The sequence below is a fragment of the Muscardinus avellanarius genome (assembly GCF_963383645.1).
Source record: "Muscardinus avellanarius genome assembly, chromosome: 16".
Classification (NCBI taxonomy): Eukaryota; Metazoa; Chordata; class Mammalia; order Rodentia; family Gliridae; genus Muscardinus; species Muscardinus avellanarius.
In genome coordinates, this window is record NC_137802.1 from 21,682,729 (window position 1) to 21,700,926 (window position 18,198).

The 18,198-nt window shown below is 44.5% G+C and overlaps 1 protein-coding gene across 1 annotated transcript in view; it reads left to right on the plus strand.

Moving 5' to 3' along the window:
* Positions 1 to 2,073: 2,073 nt before the first annotated feature.
* SMG6 (SMG6 nonsense mediated mRNA decay factor) overlaps positions 2,074 to 18,198 on the plus strand; it is a gene marked incomplete at its 3' end in the record, with an annotated part of 299,777 nt that continues 283,652 nt past the window's right edge. The window contains exons 1-4 of the mRNA XM_080712911.1: positions 2,074 to 2,175; positions 7,881 to 9,633; positions 10,802 to 10,994; positions 12,590 to 12,700. Of these exons, the coding sequence (XP_080569037.1) occupies positions 2,088 to 2,175; positions 7,881 to 9,633; positions 10,802 to 10,994; positions 12,590 to 12,700 (2,145 nt within the window). The 5' untranslated portion in view covers positions 2,074 to 2,087. The remainder of the gene's footprint in view (positions 2,176 to 7,880; positions 9,634 to 10,801; positions 10,995 to 12,589; positions 12,701 to 18,198) is intronic.

An 18,198-nucleotide genomic window follows, 5' to 3' on the forward strand; every position in this document is an offset into this window, starting at 1 on the left:
TTATATTTTATTTAGAAATAGGGTCTCTCTAAGTTGCTGAGAGACTCACTAAGTAGCTGAGGCTGGCTTTGAACCTGTGCAATCTTCCTGTCTTAGCCTCCTAAGCGCTGGGATTATAAGTGTGTGCCACCACGCCCGGCCCTTGACACCAGTTTTTAATAGGAATTCTGGGCCTCAAATGGTTAAAGTACCAATCATCTGGTCTAGTTAACTTTTTTGGGGGTACTGGGGATGTAACACAGGGACATTCTACCTCTGAGCTATACCCCCTGCCTTATGTTTTATTCTTTATTTTGAAACAGGGTCTCACTGAATTGCAAAGGACCTCACTAAACTGAGGCTGTCAGTGAACCACAATTCTCTTGTCTCAGTATCCCAAATGCTGGGATTACAAGCGTACACCACCACACCCAGCTCGGTCTAGCAAAATTTAAAGGAGAAGGGTAAGGAAAAATCAAGCTGGTATCTAATTTTGTAAGAATCCACAGTAACTGTGCATGGTGGCCCATGCTTGTAATTCCAGTACCTGGGAGGCTGAGACAAGAGGATCACAGGTTCACCATAAACCTCAGAAAACCAGTGAGGCTCTCTGAATTTTAGTGATACCCTGTTTTTTTCTTTTTTTTTTTTTTGTGGTACTGAAAGTGGAACCTAGGGGCTTTTCTACTTCTGGGCTACACACCCAACCCTATTTTATACTTTATTTGGAAACAGAGACTCACTAAGTTGCTGAGAGCCTCACTAAGTAGCTGAGGCTGATTCGAACCTGTGTGCTCCTCCTGTCTTAGCCCCTCAAGTACTGAGATTACAAGCGTGTGCTACCACGCACGGGTAGTGAGACCCTGTTTTCAAGTAAAAAATAAAAACAGGGCTGTGAGTGTAGCTCAGAGGTAGAATGCCTCTGGGTTCAATCCTCAAGACCCCCACCCACCCACCCACACACACACACAGGGGAAAAAAAAGAGACAGAGACTTTGGTACTATTAAGAAAGAAGTAAATTACCCTGGGCAATTTATACTTCTTCAGTTTTCTGGGATTCAGTTTCCATATCTTAAAAATAAGGAGGTTTAGCCGGGTGTGGTGGCACACGCTTGTAATCCCCGAGCTTGGGAGCCTGAGACAGGAGGATCGCACAGATTTGAGGCCAGCCTCAGCTACTTAGTGAGGCTCTCAGCAACTTAGTAAGACCCTGTTTGCAAATAAAATACAAAATAGGTCTAGGAGTGTAGCCTGGAGGTAAAAAGACCCTGGGTTCCACCCAGTAGCACCAGAAACAACAACAACAACAACAACGACGACGACGATGACGCCGAGGAGGTTGAATCGGGCGTGGTGGTACATCCTTGTAATCCCCGCACTTGGGAGGCTGAGACAGGAGGATCGTACAGGTTTGAAGGCTCAGCTACTTAGTGAGGCTCTCAGCAACTTAGTGAGACCCTGGATTTTTTCTTTTAAACATCTGGAAACAGTCTCTCTAGGTTGCTGAATGCATCTACAAGTTGCTGAGGTTTGCTTAGCACCTGAGATCCTCCTGTCTCAGCCTCCCAAGTATTGGGATTACTGACGTGCGCCACCATTCTGGATAGTAACTACTGTTCTAAGAAATTTAAGGCCACCAAACGCACGCCTGGGGCCTGTTTCAGGAGTCTTTGGACGAAAATGACTGAGGACGGATTGTGGGGTGCTCCCTGAACCCGAAGCCCGAGACCAAAACCGGTGTCCTCGGCGGCCAATACAGCGGCACCGCAGTCACCGCGGGAACGCCCACCTGGCCCGAGGCCCCAGGCCGCGCAGCTCACCTCCCAGCCCGCGCCGCGCCTCCGCCTCCAGCCTCCGCGCACCTATTTCCGGGGTACACTTCTGCGCACGCGCAGCGCCCGCGGCCCCGCCTCACAGGGTGGCCGGGCTCTCGAGAACGCGCGCTCAGTGCCTTTTCTCCCAGTGCGGCCACCGTCGGCCGGGGAGCCGAGGGGAAGGGGCGGGGAAAAGGGTAGGAGTGGGTGAGCGCGCGCCGCTGGTCCGTCGTGGTTTCCTGGCTGCGCGCGGCGGCGGCGGAATCGATGCAGCTGTAGCAGCAGCCGCGAAGATGGCGGAGGGGTTGGAGCGTGTGCGGATCTCCGCGTCGGAGCTGCGAGGGATCCTCGCCACTCTGGCTCCGCAGGCCGGGAGCAGAGGTGAGTCGCCGCCCCGCTCCTGGGCCGGGCCTGCCCGCCCCGCCTCCCTCGCCTCTCCCCGCCCCGTCCGCTCAGTGGGGGCGGGGAGCGCGGAGCGGCCGGACCCCTGCCCCTCGCAGGGCCGGGGCCGGAGCGCGGCGCGGTCGGGCTCTGCCAGCTCCTGACCCCTCCGGGAGAGCCTGGCTTGGGTTTCTGCCTCCATCCTTTCTTACTGCGAAGGTGACTGTTCTTTGCCCAGCTCGCTGACACCAGCCGGTGGATTCCCAGTAGTCCGGAGACGCGAACTGGGCTGGGTGCTGGGTGCTGGGGTCTGGTGGAGGGCCTGGAGTGTCTCGTCCCCAAAGGAGTCCGCTGGCCGGCTCCCGTCACCTGTTTAGCGTCGGAGAGAAGGAGCTGGGAAAATTGAGGGAAAAGGTTTAACAGGCTAGGACTTCCTTACTTAACTCTTCCCCCAGTGCGGGACCTTCTGAAAGCGGTAAGGATCCAGGACCTCTGAGAGCTGACTCTGCTGTGGTTTGGCTTTGGCCTGTGTGGTGTGAAAGTAGTTTTTATCAGAGAAAACGCCCAAGTTGCCACTTAGTTTAAAATCTCTAGCTACATCAGGCAAGCTTCAGAAAAGATTCTTGTATCTCATCTTACATTTGTTAGGTTGTGCAGTTGTATAGAGTGGTAGCTGTGATAGGTGCCTTCTCCAGGCTTGAGGCTACAGCCTTTGAGTTTGTTTCGCTGGTCAACTGAATGGTTTATTCGGGCTATTTTCTTCTGCTGCTCTGGAAAGCAGCATAGCTCTTCTAAGCCTTCTCTCTTTCCTATGCATCCACCTGAGTTACAAAAATTACTCAGGGTTCTGGGTTTAAAGTGCTTTATCTGAGCTGGGCATGGTGGCGCAGCCTTGTAATCCCAGCATTCGGAGGCTGAGCCCGGAGGATCGTGGTTCGCAGACAGCCTCAGCTACTTAGGGAGGCCCTCTGCAACTCAGTGAGACCTGGTTTCAAAATAAAGAATAAAAAAATACGGCAAGGGGTGTAGCTCAGAGGTTGAATGTCCCTGGGTTCCATCCCCAGACCAACACACACAAAAAAAGTGCTTTATCTGTGATGAGTATTTTTTTTATTCTTTATTTTGAAACAGGGTCGCACTGAGTTGCAAAGGGCCTCACTAAGTAGTGGCTGAGGTTGTCTGGGAACCGTAGTCCTCCTGTCTCAGCCTCTGGGATTACAAGCATGCACCACCACACCAGGCTGCTGCTGCTATTATTATTATTATTATTATTATTATTATTATTATTATTATACAAGATCTTATGAAGTCGTTAAAGCTGATTTCAAACCTTTAATCTTCCTGTTTTTGGCCTCCAAAGTACTGGGCTTACAAGTTTGTGACATTACACCAGGCTTTCATTTTTTTTTTTCTTAAAAATTTTTCTGCTTTATTATACCCACAGAAAGGAGGTGTAAATACTGAAGTCTCTGATACTTGTTATGGGCTTGTTTACATTTTTGTTTATAGTAGTAGCAGACTATATAAAGACACTACTTTGTGTACTTGATAATATTCTTAATAGTTCCTGTCCATTTTCCTCTGGAATGTTTAGTGGTTACTTATAGTAGTCTTTACCCTTGCTAGTTAAAGGTAGTGCTTGTAATCCCAGAATTTTGGAGGCTGAGATAGAAGGATCTCAGGTTTGAGGACAGCCTCAAACATTGGTAATTTTGTGAGATTGTGTTTCTTAATACAAAATAAAGGTAGGGCTGGGAATGTAGCTCAGAGGTAGAAAGCCCCTGGGTTCAATTGCCATTATCCCGCCCCCACAGAAATAAAGGTAATAGATACTTAAAAAAACATATATACTTGTTTATCTGTTCAGAAAGTTCATGGTTTCTGAAGTCCTATACTCTTATTCTTGAGTAACCCAGTCCTTGATATTTTGAGAGCATGTCACAATCCTTCCATCAGTGTCCTGGGAAAACTCTTCTATGGAACTTTTTCTTTCATATTCCATTATCATAGTAGCAGTTAGTCTCAGTATTCTAATGATGATAGTCTGAGCAGTATTTTCTTGAAATGACACTGCTGGCTGCTATTAGGGAATTGGTGAGGATGAGTGGAGTTGAATGTAAAAGGAACTATTGGTATCTATAGTCTGACATTGTGTGTGTGTGGTCCTGGGGATTGAAACCAAGCACATTGTAGCTCTGACCAACATCCCAGCACTATTCTAATTTTTTATTTTGGAACTAAGTACAGAGGACCTCAGTAAGTTCCTGAGCCTGGCTGTGAACCTGCAATCTTTCTGTCTCAGTTTCTCAAGTACTGGAATTACAGATGTGTGCCACCACATCCGTTTTGAGTTAATTTTTTCTCCAGTACTATGGATTGTTATACACATCCCTGTTTTTCTTTTTTTTCTACTAATGTAGTCTCTCTTTTTTTTTCTTTTTGCATTGATAGGGATCAAACCCAGGACCTTCTGCATTCTAAGCAAGTGATCTACCATGAGATCCACTCTACCCCCCTTTCTAATATGTTAAAAGGACTTAGACACTCAGTAAAAATTTTTTTTTTTTTTTTTTTTTTTTTTGTGGATCTGGGGATGGAACCCAGAGGCATTTGGCCTCCGAGCTACACCCCCTGCCCAATTTTTTATTCTTTATTTTGAAACAGGGTCTCACTGAGGCGGAGGGCCTAAGTAGCTGAGGCTGTCCACGAACCGCGATCCTCTGGTCTCAGCCTCCCGAATGCTGGGATTACAAGTATACGCCACCACGCCCAGCTCTCAGTAAAAATAATAAGAGGCAAGTGGACATGATGGTGCACTCCCATAATCCCAGTACTTGGGAGGCTAAAACAGGAGGATCACAGATTTGAGGACAGTCTCAGAGATCCTGTTTTAAAATAAAAATTAAAGAGCCAGTTGTGGTGGTACATGCTCATATTCCCAGCATTTAGGAGGCTGAGACCAGAGGATCGTGGTTCATGGTCAGCCTCAGCTACTTAGCAAGGCCCTCTGCAACTTAGTGAGACCCTGTGTCAAAATAAAGAATAAAAGCCAGGTGTGGTGGTGCATGCTGTCTCGGCTCCCTGCGCTTGGGAGCCGAGACAGGAGGATTGCGCAGGTTCGAAGCCAGCCTCTCTGGCTTAAGAGACCCTGTTTCCAAATAAAAATATAAAAATAGGTCTGGGAGTGTATCCTGGAGCTAGAAGGGTTCCATCCCCAGTATCACTGGAAGGAAGGAAGGAAGGAAGGCAGGAAGGCAGGCAGGCCAGGCCAGGGGGTGTAGCTTGGAGGTCGAGTGCCCCTGGGTTCCATCCCCAGACCCATTAAAAAATAAAATAAAATAAAAATTTAAAAATAGGTCTTGGGAGCCAGGCATGGTGGCGCACACTTGTAATCTCAGCATTCGGGAGGCTAAGACTGAAGGATAATGGTTCACAGACAGCCTCAGCTACTTAGTGAGGCCCTCTGCAACTTAGTGAGACCCTGTCTCAAAGTAAAGAATAAAAAATAGAGCAGGGGGTGTAGCTTTGAGGTCAAATACCCCTGGGTTCCATCCTCAGACCCACAAAACAGAAAAACAAAAAACAAAAAAACAGGGCTTGAGGTGTAGCTCAGAAGTAGAATGCCTCTATGTTCAGGCTGGGCGTGGTGGCGCACGCTTGTAATCCCCACACTTGGGAGGCTGAGACAAGAGGATCGCACAGGTTCGAAGCCAGCCTCAGCTACTTAGTGAGGCTTTCAGCAATTTAGCGAGACCCTGTTTCCAAATAAAATATAAAAAAGGTCTGGGAGTATAGCCCGGAGGTAGAAAGCCTCTGGGTTCCACCCCTAGTACCACCAAAACAAAAAACAACAAAAAAGGAATGCCTCTATGTTCAAACCCCAGTATCTAAAATAAATAAACAAACAAATAAATAAAGGCTGGGAGTGTAGTTGGGAGGTAGAATGCTCCTGGGTTCAGTCCTTAGTATCATGTTTGCACACACACACTCAAAATTTTAGAGATAAACAGCCAGGCGTGGTAGCTCATGCTTGTAATCCCAGTACATGGGAGGCTGAGACAGGAGGATTGCAGGTAGAGCCATCCTTGGCAATTTAACGAGGCTCTCAGCAACCTAGTAAGACCATGTTTCCAAATAAGAAATAAAGTTGGGTTGAGAAAAGTTTATAGGCAGAAGAAAAGAATGAAATGGTTCATGGGCTTTATAAACAGGATAGTTAATATTAAAAAAATTTTAAAAGCTCAGCCTGAGACAGAAGGATTGCAGGTTCTCAGCCAGCCTTAGCAATTTGAGGCTCTCCACAATTTAGTGAGACCCTACAATAGGGCTGGGAGGTATGTCTGGAAAGTAGAATGCCCCTGGGTTCAATCCCCAGTAACTTAAAAAAAAAATCTTTTATTCTCCCAGTATGAGGTATTTGGGGATCTTGAGGTAGTTTGTGATCTTAGAACTCTAAATCTAAACTGGGCATGGTGGCACATGCTTGTAATCCCAGTACTTGGGAGGCTGAGACAGGAAGAAAGAACGCTTAGGTTCAAAGCCAGCTTCAGCTACTTAGTGAGGCTTTCAGCAATTTAGTGAGATCCTGTTTCCAAATAAAATATAAAATAGGCCGGATGTGGTGGCGCATGCTTGTAATCCCAGCATTTGGGAGGCTGAAACAGGAGGATCATGGTTTGTGGACAGCCTCAGCTACTTAGTGAGGCCCTTTGCAACTCAGTAAGACCCTGTTTCAAAACAAAGAATAAAAATAGGACTAGGGGTATAGCTCAAAGATAGAATGGCCCTGGGTTCCATCCCTAGTACTGCAACCCACCCCCCACCCCCCGCACATATATATATTAGTTCTGGGAGTGTAGCCTGGAGGTAGAAAGCTTCTGGGTTCCATCCCCAGTATTGTGCAGACACGCCATGCGTGCTCACGCACGTGCACACACACACTTACTCACACAGACACACAAAAGAAATAAAAAATCACTGGCCGTGATGGCGCACGCTTATAATTTCTGCGCTTGGGAGGCTGAGACAGGAGGATCGCACAGGTTCGAAACTAGCTTCAGCTACTTAGTGAGGCTCTCAGCAACATAATGAGACCCTGTTTCCAAATAAAGTATAAAATAAGTCTGGGAGTATAACCCAGAGGTAGAAAGCCCCTGGGTTCCACCCCCAGTACCACCCAAAAGGAAAAAAAGAAAGAAATCTAAATCTAAATATGACTGGGTAACCCAAGAAAATATAGGTTCCCCCTCCTGTTTTTTTTAACCCAAATGTAGGTGGCTCTAACACAGTTGCTGAGCATATATTGTAAACTCAAAATTTCTGCTTTTGGCGGGCCTGGTGGCGCACACTTATAATCCCAGCATTCGGGAGGCAGAGATGGGAGGATTGCAGTTCTCGGACAGCCTCAGCTACTTGGTGAGGCTCTTCACAACTCATTGAGACCCTGTTTCACAAATAAAAAAGACTAAAAGCTATGGCTGGAGGTGTATCTCAGATACAACGCACCTGGGTTCCATCCCCAGTACTGCCAAAAAAAAAAAAATTTTTTTTCTGCTTTTGCAGAAGCTTTCTTTTCTGTCCACAGTATTAGCATTTGGATTCTTGCTCAAATTCTTTGTTATTTAACTAGAATGACAGTTTTCTCTCTCCCTCCTGTATTTTTTTCTTCTACTTTTTCTTCTTTAACCCTCTCCCCAAAATAACAGAAAACATGAAGGAATTAAAAGAGCCCAGGCAGCGCAAAGATAACCGCCGCCCAGATCTGGAAATCTATAAGCCTGGACTTTCTCGACTAAGGAATAGACCTAAAACCAAGGAGCCCTCTGGAAGTGAGGAATTTAAGGATGAAATTGTTAATGACAGAAATTCTTCTGCCATTGGAAATGGAACACAGCTCATTAAAGATGTCTGCAAGGAACTGGACAACCAACAGCAAAATGGTCCTATGGACCCAGAAAATAATCGAGATCAGGAAACCTTTCCTAGGACAGTTGGACAAGAGGATCGAAGTCTAAAAATTATCAAGAGAGCAAAGAAACCGGACCAGCAAATATATCAGCCTGGACGGCGTTTGCACACACTTATCAAAGATTCAGCTAGCCGGGTGGATGAGGAAGAAATCCTTAACCAGGTAGAACAACTGAGAGTAGAGGAAGATGAATGTAGGGGAAAAGTTGTAAAAGAGGAAGTTGTGGATAAACCAGATAAAGCTGAGACAGAAAAGAGCCCAAATAATGACAAAGTAAGGACTCCAAAGGGAGAAAAAGGAAAAAGGATTGAAAAAGGAGAGGGAACAAAGAAAGTGACAGATGACCTGCTGGACAAGCCTGGTTCTGCAAAGCGCTATTCCCGCTCAGATAAACGAAGGAACCGTTACCGCACTTGCAGTACTAGCTCCGCTGGTAGCAGCAACAGTGCTGAGGGAGCTGGTCTGACTGACAATGGATGTCGCCGCCGCCGCCAGGACCGGACCAAAGAAAGGCCACGACTGAAGAAACAAGTATCCATGTCCTCTACCGATTCTTTAGATGAAGACAGAATTGATGAGCCTGATGTATTAGGGCCCAGAAGGAGCTCAGAAAAGAAGACACATTTAGAAAGAAACTGGTCTGGCCATGGGGAGGGTGAACAGAAAGGCAATGGCAAAGAAAATCGAGGCACTCTTCATGTCACTTTTGATGCAGAAACCATGAACAAAGATTCCCCTGTGGTGGGGTCAGCCAGGGAGGGTGTGGATAGGGTAAAGCCTGACAGATGTTTGAGCAATGGGGGCAAAGGCTCTGAGAAGCATGCATCCAAACATCCAAAACAAGAACTCCAGGGTCGTGGTCGTGGCATTCTGATTCTGCCTGCCCATACTACCTTGTCTGTCAGTTCAGCAGGTTCTCCAGAGTCTATGCCTTTGGGACCTCGACTTTTATTTGCATCTGGTAGTAAGGGATCTCGGAGTTGGGGCCGGGGAGGCACCACCCGCCGACTGTGGGACCCAAACAATCCTGACCAGAAACCTGCTTTAAAGAACCAGACACCCCAGCTACATTTCTTGGACACCGATGACGAGGTCAGCCCTACATCATGGGACTCACGCCAGGCCCAAGCATCTTACTATAAGTTTCAAAACTCTGACAATCCCTATTATTACCCCCGGACACCAGGTCCTGCTTCCCAGTATCCCTATACAGGCTATAGCCCACTACAGTACCCAGTGGGCCCTACAAATGGTGTGTATTCAGGGCCTTACTACCCAGGCTACCCAACTCCACCAGGACAGTATGTATGCAGCCCTCATCCTGCCGGCACCATGAGTCCTGAGGAGATAGAGCAACATGTGAGGAACATGCAGCAACAGGAGCTACATCGGCTGCTTCGAGTGGCTGACAACCAGGAACTGCAGCTCAGCAATCTGCTCTCCAGAGACCGCATCAGTACTGATGGCATGGAAAAGATGGCTCAGCTCAGGTACTGTGTGTCCATCCTGGCTAGTGGGAAATGGGGATAACCTGGAGGTATTACAGGTTCTCATGACTGAGCAATGTAGAATGTTAATATTCGTTCCTTTTCACATTTATTTGCTTTCTCCTTGTGGTGCTGGCAGTTGAACCCAGGGCCTTGCACATTAGGTGAGCACTTTACATACCACTGGGTCACACTTTCAGTCTTCCCTCACATTATTTTTTTTTCACTTGACTATTGTAAGGGAGGTGCAGTTGGAAAAAACCCCATAAATTTTACTTCTAGTTTTAGAAATGAGTATTCTTCCTGAATTTTCTTTTTTTCTTTTTCTTTTGTGATACTGGAGAACCCAGAGGCATCCTACCGCTGAGCTATACTGCCAGCCCTCTTCATTTCTGAAACAGGGTCTTATTTTTCTTTAAGAAAAAACATTATTTTTAAGGGAGCTTGGAATTTTTTTTTTTTTTTTTTTTTTTTTTGGGTGGTACTGGGGTTCCTGGAAACCCTTCTACCTCCGGGCTACACTCCCAGACCTATTTTTATATTTTTATTTGGAAACAGAGTCTTTTAAGCCAGCGAGGCTGGCTTTGAACCTGTGCGATCCTCCTGTCTCCGCCTCCCAAGAGCGGGGATTACAAGTGTGCGCCACTACGCCTGGTTAGCTTGGAATCTTGAAAAGGAAAAACTTTCTAGAAGGTCAAGAAATGAACAACATATAACTTGCACTAAAGATCTTATCTCGGCAGTTAAATTTAGGTGAGGTAGCTGAGCGTGGTGGTGCACACTTGTAATACCAATACTTGGGAGGCTGAGACAGGAGGATTGCAGGTTAAAGGCCAGTCTCAGCTACTTAGGCCCTCAGCAACTCAGTAAGACCCTGTTTCAAAATATAGAATACAAAATAGGGCTGGTCACATAGCTCACAGTTAGAATGCCCTTGGGTTCAAGTCCCAGTACTGCAAAATAAAAGAATAAATAAAATGAATTAAAAATTTGGGTCAGAATAGATGGGTAAACACTATTTTCCTAGACATAAATGTCTTTTTAATGACATTCTGTAAAGAATGGAAACTAGTTTGAATAGGATATCTGGTCACATTTTAGATTTTTTGGCAGGGAGGTGGTCTAGTCTTTGGTGTATTTGAAGTTACAAATTGCATGTTTTTAATTCTAGAGCTGAACTGCTGCAGCTGTATGAGCGTTGTATTCTATTAGATATTGAGTTTTCTGATACTCAGAATGTGGATCAGATCCTATGGAAGAATGCGTTCTATCAGGTGATTGAGAAGTTCCGGCAACTTCTCAAGGATCCAAATGTTGAGAACTCAGAACAGATACGGAGTAGACTCTTGGAGCTCTTAGATGAGGTAAATCATTATCTGCTTCTCCTCAGGGTAAAGCTTTGGTATCCTGTCGTGAATGGGGAGGGGGTCGGCAGTGGGAGGGTTTGTACTGGGGATGGAACCCAGAGAGCATTCTACCTCCATGTTACACCACAGCCCTATTTTTTTTCTTTTTTTTTCCCCTTTAATTTGAAACAGGGTCTCACTAAGTTTGGAGGGCCTCAATAAGTAGTTGAGGCTGTCTGCAAACCAGTGGTCCTCTAGTCTCAGCCTCCCAAATGCTGGGATTACAAGCTTGTGCTATCATGCCTGGCAATGACAGGTTTTTATCACCTGAGATATGGTTTTATTTATTTATTCATTCATTTATTTATTTATTTTTTGTGGGTCTGGAGATGGAACCCAGGGACATTCGACCTCCAAACTACACCCACTGCCCTATTTTTTATTCTTTATTTTGAAACAGGGTCTTAGTAAGTTGTAGAGGGCCTCACTAAGTAGCTAAGGCTGTCTGTGAACCGTGATCCCCCGGTCTCAGCCTCCTGAATGCTGAGATTACAAGTTTGAGCTACCATGCCTGGCTGATACTATGCTTTAGAATAGAATATAGACACAATACTTAGGGTCAGACCCAACCTACTCCTCTTATTTCCTTGTGACTATGACTTACTGATAAATGGAGTAAGTTTTGAGCTTGAAAGCTTTCTGGATGCCTTGGTCAGGGGAAGTGGGGGGAAATATAAATGAGAGAATATATCTTTAATATTTGTGTTTGTGTGTGTGTTTCTGGGAATTGAACCCAGAGGCATTCTACTTCCAAGCTATACCCCAGACTGATTTTATTTCTTATGTGGAAATAGGGTCTTTCTAGGTTGATGAGCATCTTCCTACCTGCTGAGGCTGTCTTTGAACCTTTGATCCTCCTAGCTCAGCCTCTTAAGTACTGAGATTATAAGTGTGCACCACCGAATCTGGCTTGTTTATGTCTTTAAAATCATGAAAGAGCTGGGCGTGGTGGCGCACGCTTGTAATCCCCGCGCTTGGGAGGCAGAGACAGGAGGATCGTGCAGGTTTTGAAGCCAGCCGCGCGCGCTGGCTTAGGAGACCCTGTTTCCAAAATGAAAATGTAAAAAATAGGTCTGGGAGTGTAGCCCGGAGGTAGAAGGGCTTCCAGGAACCCCAGTACCACCAAAAAAAAAAAAAAAAAAAAAAAAAAATCATGAAAGCCAGGCGTGGTGGTGCACACTTGTAATTCCACTACTTGGGAGGCTGAGACAGTAGAATCACAGATTAGAGGACAACCTTAGCAAATAGACTCTTCATCAACTTAGACTTTGTTTCAAAAATAAAAACAAAAACAGCTGGGGATGTAGTTTGGAGGTAAAATGACCCTGGGTTCAATCCCTACTGCCACAAAACAAAAACAAAAGAACAACAACAAAAAAAAACGTGGAGAGGTTTATAGTATGGATTGGTCTTGTGCTTCATTGGCCACTAAATACAATGTATGTCTCCCTTTTACATAGGATGTCTGAACATTGGCAGAATTTTGCAAAAGGTAATTTGTTCCAGTTTTTGGTGGATAGACTGGATTCAGCCATTTCTTATTTTCTTTTTAGGGTAGTGACTTTTTTGATAGTTTGCTTCAGAAGCTGCAGGTTACTTACCAGTTCAAATTGGAGGACTACATGGATGGTCTTGCCATTCGTAGCAAGCCATTACGCAAGACAGTAAGTTGACTTCTTTCTTTAACTTATTCATCCATCTAGTAAGTACTAGTTAGACCCTGTTTCAAAATAAAAAATAAAGCCACATGTGAGAGTGCATGTCTGTAATTCCAGTACTTGAAAGGCTGATATAGATAGGAGGATCTCAGGTTTGAGGCCAGTCTCGGCAACATAGTGAGGCTCTCAACAACCTGGTGAGACCCTGTTTCAAAACAAAAAATAAAAAGGGCTGGGGGTATATCTTGGAGGTAGGGTGGCTCATAAATAAATAAATATATGAGCCGGGCGTGGTGGCACACGCTTGTAATCCCAGTACTTGGGAGGCTGAGACCGGAGGATCACAGTTTGTGAATAGCCTCAGCTACTCTGTGTGTGTGTGTGTGTGTGTGTATTACTGGGGATGGAATCCAGACCTATTTTATATTTTATTTGGAAATAGTATCTCACTTGAATTGCTGAGAGCCTCACTAAGTAGCTGAGGCTGACTTAGTGAGGCTGGTTTCCAACCTGTGCAGTACTCCTGTCTCAGCCTCCCAAACACTGGGATTACAAGCATGCACCACCACAATCGGTTCCAGCCTCAGCTACTTAGTGAGGCCCTTTGCAACTCAGTGAGACCCCTGTTTCAAAATAAAGAATAAGCCGGGTGTGTTGGTACACACTTGTGATCCCAGCATTCAGGAGGCAGAGACAGGAGAATTGTGGTTCGCAGACAGCTTCAGCTACTACTTAGGCACTTTGCAACTCAGTGATACCCCATTTCAAACATAAAAAGGACTAAATATAGGGCTGGGGGTGTATCTTGGAGGTAGCATGCCCCTGGGTTTCATTTCCAGTACTGCCAAAAAAAAAAAAAAGGAATAAAAATAGGGCTGGGGGTGTAGGTAGGAGATAGAATGTCCCTAGGTTCCATCCCTAATACCACACACACACACACACACAAAAAAAAAAAAAAAAAAAAAAAAAAAGTATGTAGAATTAGGCTGTAGCTGTAGCTCAGAAGTAGAATACCACTGGGTTTAATTTCCAGTACCATTCCTATTCCTCTCCCCCCAAAAAAGGCTGGGGATATAGCTAAGAGATAGAGTGCTCTGGATTTATACCCATAGTACTATGGGCTGAGAGGAACCACCAAAACCCAACAAAGCACATGACCTGAGGTATATAAGGAAAGAAAGGGAGTGTAGAGGGATAGCACAATGAGAAAACTAGATACTGCTTGGAGAGCAGAAGTTCATAGCCTAGGCAAGAGTTCTACTATTGAACTGTATCAGAAGCTCTTTTAAAGATTTTGTATTGTCGGGCATGTCGGTGCATGCCTATAATCCCAGGACTTGGGAGGCTGAGACAGGAGGATTGCAGGTTTCAGGACAGCCTCAGCAGGTAGTGAGACTCATGTCAACCTAATAAGACCCTGTTTCAAAATAAAAATTAAAAAATAGGGCTGGAGCCAGGTGTGGTGGTACATGATTATAATCCCCGCACTTGGGAGGCTGAGACAGGAGGATCATGGTTCAGGGACAGCTTCAGCAAATAGTGAGACTCGTTAACCTAGTGAGACTCTGTTTCAAAATAAAAATATAATAGGGCTGAGGGTATAGCTTGGAGGTAGATTGCCCCTGGGTTTAATCTCCAGTGCCACAAAAAAAGAAAGAAAAGAGTCTTTATATTGGGACAGAGTCTCACTAAATTGCCCAGGCTGGCCTCAGATTTGTGATTCTCCTGCCTCAACCTCCTGAGTAGCTGGGATTACAGTATGCTGGAGTTTACATTGTAGATTGGGGCTGTTGTGGAGGTAAAGCTGATGATTTAGGAGGTGACTAGATCATAAACTCTTGTATGCCTTGCTGAAGTGTTTTGGACGTCATTCTAAAACCATTGAGGAGGCATTCATCGATTTTCAGTAAACGGATAGCAAATTTCTTCTTAGAACCAACCATTTTGGCAAATTGGTGAGTTTGGATGAAAGCTGGGCTAAAGTAGAGGTTAGGAAGTTAGGTATAAATTAAGATAGAGAGAGGTGTTAGAGATAGAAAGTAAGGACAGATTAGTGAGATAGGGAAAGAGAATTGAATTGCTGGTTGATTTGGTGTGAGGACTAAGACTGGAGGCATGAGGTGTCCAAGTCATTTTAGTTTGACTGAAAAGGAAAGGTGATTATATTTAAGTAAGTTGTCTAGTTAGAACTTAGAAATAAATGAATATTTTGTCTATTTGGAACTCAGGAGCTAGACTAGTGATAAGGATTAGAAGTCATTAATGTGTAGGTGGTAGTTGGAGCAGAAGTTAGAATATTGGGAAAAAAAGATAAAAAGAAACAAAAAACAAACAAGTTAGAATATTGGAATTTCCGGCCAGAGAGGAAAGATCAGATTGTAAGGTGTTAGGTGGGTAAAATTGTCAAATGCTATAGAGTTTCAGATGTTAAAATTACTGAAAAGTGTTCATTGAATTGGATGGCTTTGCAGGGTATTTTGGTAAGCCAGATTGCAGTGAAGAGAGGTGAGATAGTAGAGATAATGAGGGTATAATATAGGCTGCTTTTTAAGAATCTTGGCAACTGGACATGATGGGGCGCTGGACATGATGGGGCACGCTTGTAATCCCCACGCTTGTAATCCCCGCACTTGTGAGGCTACAAGAGGATCACACAGGTTCGAAGCCAGCCTCAGCCACTTAGTGGGGCTCTCAGCAACTTAGTGAGACCCTGTTTCAAAATAAAACACAAAATAGGTCTGGGGGTATAGACCTGAGGTAGAAAGCCCCTGGATTCCACCCCCAGTACCACACACACACAACAAAAAAGAATCTTGGCTATGAAAATAAGGAGGAAATACAGCTTAATGGAATGTGGGGCCAGCTTTTTGTTTTTGTTTAGGTGTGTGAGTGCAGTTTTTGTGGGTTGTGTTGGGGAGTGAACCCAGAATCGTGTGCATTTTAGGTGTTCTAGTCTGCTTTTCTATCACCATTACCAAAATACCTGACACGAACAACATAGAGGAAGAGAGGTTTATTTGGGCTCCAGCTTCAGAGGTTCAGTTCACAGTTGGCCAGTTCCAAGGCAGACATGGTGGCACGGTGTGGCAGAGGACAGCAGCTCATTTCCTGGTCGCCAGAGAACAGAAAGAGACAGGAAGTAGCCAGGCACAGATTCAACCCCAAAGCCACACTCCTAAACCTATCTCCTCCATCCACACCCTACCACCTAAATTACTATCTCGTAAATCCATTTAGATTATTAATCTTTCAGTAGATTTATTTGTTGATGAGATTAGAAACCTGATTCAGTTATTTTACTTCCGAATAGTGTCACATTGCCAACATGTGAGCCTTTGGGGAAGTTTCACATCCAAACCATAACACTGTGAAAGTGCTTTACCACTGAGCTGTGTCCCAGCTCTTATTGTTTGGGGGGAAAATTGTACCCAGAGGCATTCTACCTTTGAGCTACACTTCATTTTATTTTATGTTCTTATTTTTTATTTTTTGGTCTGGGAGTATAGCCTTGAGGTAGAAAGCTTCTGGGTTCCACCCCCAGTACCACCAAAATAAATAAAAATAATAAAATAAATAAAACTACTAACCGGACATGGTGGTGCATGCTTGTAATCCCAGCATTCGGGAGGCTCACGGTTTGTGGACAGCCTCAGCTACTTAGTGAGGCCCTCCACAGCTTAGTGAGACTCTGTTTCAAATAAAGAATAAAAATAAATAAATAAATAGCCGGGCGTGGTGGCGCACGCTCGTAATCCCCACACTTGGGAGGAGGAGACAGGAGGATCGCGCAGGTTCGAAGCCAGCCGCTCTGGCGTAAGAGACCCTGTTTCCAAAAATAAAATAGGTCTGGGAGTGTAGCCCGGAGGTAGAAGGGCTTCCAGGAACCCCAGTACCACCAAATAAATAAATAAATAAAAAAAAGTGAGCTGAGCATGGTGGTGCATGCTTGTAATTTCAGTGTTTGGGAGGCTGAGACAGGAGGATTATGCAGGTTCTTGGCCAGCCTCAGCTATTTAGTGAGGCTCTCAGCAACTTAGTGAGACCCTGTTTCCAAGTAAAATATAAAATAGGTAGAGGGCATATCCCAGAGGTAGAAAGCAGTACCACAAATATATAATAATAATAATAATAATAATAATAATAATAATAATAAATAAAAAATAAAAGGTAAGAGTGGGAGTGTGGCTCAGAGGTAGTATGCCTCTGGGTTCAGTCCCCAATACCAAAAAATATGAGAGACTTTAGGGAGCTCTTCGAGGTTCCTTAGAGAAAGGAGTGTGCTTTATGGGATATAGACTTTCTTGTGCCTCCTTTTTTCCCCCTACAGTGCTCCCAACATGTTATACAAGCACTCTGCCACAAGGCTATACTCCCATTTCTTTCTTGCTTCTTTGATGAATTGCTACATACACACTCTCTTATTAATCAGCAAGTATTGACTGAGCCCCTTTAATATGCCAGGTGACATTTTAGGAAGAGGCAGTTCAATGTAGAACAAGAAAGCCATAATCCCAGTTCTTGGAGTTTAGCGTTCAGGTGTGAGTGCAAATGTCACCCAATCAGTAATTGCTGATGCAATGAGTTTTGTAAAGATTTTTCCTGGTGTGTACTGTAAAGGGGTTAACCTAGCTTGGAGGATCATGGAGAACTGGAGAAGTCATAGTTAAACTGAGGCTGAGGATCCAAGATAATAACCAGGTAAAGGTATATGGGAAGACAGAAGAAGAATGTTTCAAGGGAGGGAACGGTGTAACTGAAGATCCTGAAGCAGAAATGATGTGGTGTATTAGGGGAAGTGATGACTGAGGCGCAGGAAGTGAGCTAAAAGTGGTGCTCAAGGGGTGAGCAGAGGCCCCAGCATGCAGAACTTTATGCTTAGGATAATGGAGAGCCTTTGAAAGTTTAGTACTTTTGCCTTGTTGAGATGACACAGTGGTTGTAATATGGTGGCATGACCAGTATTCTTTGTGCTTTATCAATTGAACACCCAGGGTTCTTTGAAGGTTGTTCATAGAATGAGCAGAATGATAGGACCTTGAGAGTATATTACTTGATATATAACTTCCTAAGGCATAAATTTGAATTTGCGCTGAAATGCAGTAGTTATTTATTTAGCTAGTGAGTGAGCCATCCTGAAGAGTCAGTTTCTACTTCTCAGTGAAGCTTATTCTTTATTTTGTGACATGTTCTGTGTGGTGTGGGGGTGGAGTTAGATGTGTTCCTTAGGGAGAATTCTTTGTTTGGTCACATATTTTGAAATTGTTAATTTACTCTGTTGCTTTTTCACTGAGAGAGATGATAGGCCTATTGGTGAGAAAACATCTTTTGTAGGTAGGTGTTTGGAAAAGGACAATTCATTGTTTAAGACAAAGGGAACATAACATAGTAACAGTTTGAGGGAAGGAGAAAAAAATAAACAATTGTTTTAGTATTTGTGTATCACTTTGTAAAGTATTTTTATGGTTGAACATGGTGGCACACACTTGTAATCCTAGTACTTGGAG